Source organism: Sinocyclocheilus grahami, unplaced genomic scaffold (assembly GCF_001515645.1).
Source record: "Sinocyclocheilus grahami isolate Dianchi unplaced genomic scaffold, SAMN03320097.WGS_v1.1 scaffold1497.1, whole genome shotgun sequence".
Lineage (NCBI taxonomy): Eukaryota > Metazoa > Chordata > Actinopteri > Cypriniformes > Cyprinidae > Sinocyclocheilus > Sinocyclocheilus grahami.
Window position 1 is genome coordinate 117,822 of NW_015506676.1, and position 2,500 is coordinate 120,321.

The following is a 2,500-nucleotide window of genomic DNA, read 5'->3' on the forward strand; positions in this document are numbered from 1 at the left end:
CAGTTACAGATGGTCAGTCACAGATGGTCTGTTACAGATGGACCGTAACAGATGGTCAGTCGCAGACGGTCAGTTACAGATGGACAGTTACAGACAGTCACAGACAGTTACAGATGGTCAGTCGCAGACGGTCAGTTACAGATGGACAGTTACAGACAGTCACAGACAGTTACAGATGGTCAGTTGCAGACAGTCAGTCACAGACTGTCACAGACAGTTACAGATGGTCAGTCACAGATGGTCTGTTACAGATGGACCGTAACAGATGGTCAGTCGCAGACGGTCAGTTACAGATGGACAGTTACAGATGGTCAGTCGCAGACGGTCAGTTACAGACAGTTACAGATGGTCAGTTACAGGTGGACAGTTACAGAGAGTTACAGATGGTCAGTCGCAGATGGTTAGTAACAGATGGTTAGTCACAGACAGTCAGCTGCAGTCAGTCACAGACAGTTACAGATGGTCAGTCGCAGATTGCCAGTTACAGATGGTTGGTCGCAGATGGTCAGTTGAAGACGGTCAGTTACAGATGATCAGTTACATATGGTGAGTCACAGAAGGTCAGTTACAGATGGACAGTTACAGACAGTCACAGACAGTTACAGATGGTCAGTTGCAGACAGTCAGTCACAGACTGTCACAGACAGTTACAGATGGTCAGTCACAGATGGTCTGTTACAGATGGACAGTTACAGATCGTCAGTTACAGATGGATAGTAACAGATGGTCAGTCGCAGATGGTCAGTTACAGATGGTCAGTCGCAGATGGTCAGTTACAGACAGACAGTTACAGATGGTCAGTTACAGATGGACAGTTACAGAGAGTTACAGATGGTCAGTCGCAGATGGTGAGTAACAGATGGTTAGTCACAGACAGTCAGCTGCAGTCAGTCACAGACAGTTACATATGGTCAGTCGCAGATTGCCAGTTACAGATGGTCGGTCACAGATGGTCAGTTGAAAACGGTCAGTTACAGATGATCAGTTGAAGATGGTCAGTTACATATGGTGAGTCACAGAAGGTCAGTGACAGATGGTCAGTCGCAGATGGTCAGTTGAAGACACTCAGTTACAGACGGTCAGTCACAGATGGTTAGTCACAGATGGTCAGTTACAGACAGTCATACACAGTCAGTCACAGACAGACAGTTACAGATGGTCAGTTACAGATGGTCGGTTGCAGATGGTCAGTTGAAGACGGTCAGTTACAGACGATCAGTTGCAGACAGTCAGTCACAGACAGTCACAGACAGTTACAAATGGTCAGTTACAGATGGTCGGTTGCAGATGGTCAGTTGCAGATGGTCAGTTGAAGACGTTCAGTTACAGACGGTCAGTTACAGACGGTCAGTCACAGACGATCAGTTACAGACGGTCAGTCACAGACGATCAGTTACAGATGGTCAGTCACAGATGGTCAGTTACAGCCGGACAGCTGCAGATAGACAGTGGCAGATGGTCAGTTGAAGATACTCAGTTACAGACGGTCGGTCACAGATGGTCAGTTACAGCCGGACAGTTGCAGATGGTCAGTTGCAGACGGTCAGTCACAGTCACTTACAGATGGTCAGTCACTGTGTCTCTGGTGTGACTCACGGCCCAGTGTCCAGCTGACAGGTTCTGCAGAGCTCCGGCCGCCGCCTCCAGCGTGTTGTGATTCTGGCTCAGCTTGAGAAGTGACAGGTAGAGTCGGACCACCTCCGGCTGGTACAGAAGCTCCAGGCCTGCAGAAACAGACTCATTAGCATGAATCATTCATGAGACACTTCATACAATCATCTAAAATACACGTGAAATGGGAACGTGAGACATGAGGACCAAATCCTGTAAGAACCAGAGTTTTGCATTATTTTAAGGACATGTGAGCACTGGTTGACAGGCTTTTTCTGATGCTCTGAGAGGTTTTCTTGAGCGCTGCGGGACAAGCTACACGCTGAAGTTTAATACTTAATGTCAGAGGTTTGTTCAGATCACTCGGAGCACTAGTACTGGTGATGCCGGAGGTAATAAACAACACTGAATAATGGATCTACAGTCACACCTGAACCAAAAGATTCAAGATTCTGTTATTCATCCTCTGGAGTCAAATCGGATTCAGAGAGTCTGATCCCGAGTGAAAAGCAGAGATGGCTTTAGGGATTTTATACATCAGAACGTGTCTTTCATACTAACAGCGTCTCTCTGTTACAGCAGCGATTCTTTATTCACATCAGTGAATCAAATACACATCTAAAGATCCTCCTGCTAGCAGATCATCAGACGATACTCCTCAAATAATCATGTGCAGTTCATAGTGAGAAACGTGCCGCATCTTAAACCCATGAAAAAAATCAAATGCATATTGCATAAAGAAAATTAAGACATTTTTTAATAACAGTTAAGCACATTTACCCAAGTTTACAATATATTACTGTAATGCATTACTTTTAATTTTAGAATATTTATTTATTTGTTTGTTTGTTTTAATTGTAATTATCCTCAGTGATGATTCTCACATTTA

At 45.0% G+C, this 2,500-nt stretch overlaps 1 protein-coding gene across 1 annotated transcript in view; it reads right to left on the minus strand.

Moving 5' to 3' along the window:
• The window catches only part of LOC107570724 (armadillo repeat protein deleted in velo-cardio-facial syndrome-like), a 21,077-nt gene that overhangs the window by 9,557 nt on the left and 9,020 nt on the right, over nucleotides 1–2,500 (minus strand). Inside the window, exon 8 of the mRNA XM_016256986.1 lies at nucleotides 1,562–1,724. Within this exon, the coding sequence (XP_016112472.1) occupies nucleotides 1,562–1,724 (163 nt within the window). The remainder of the gene's footprint in view (nucleotides 1–1,561; nucleotides 1,725–2,500) is intronic.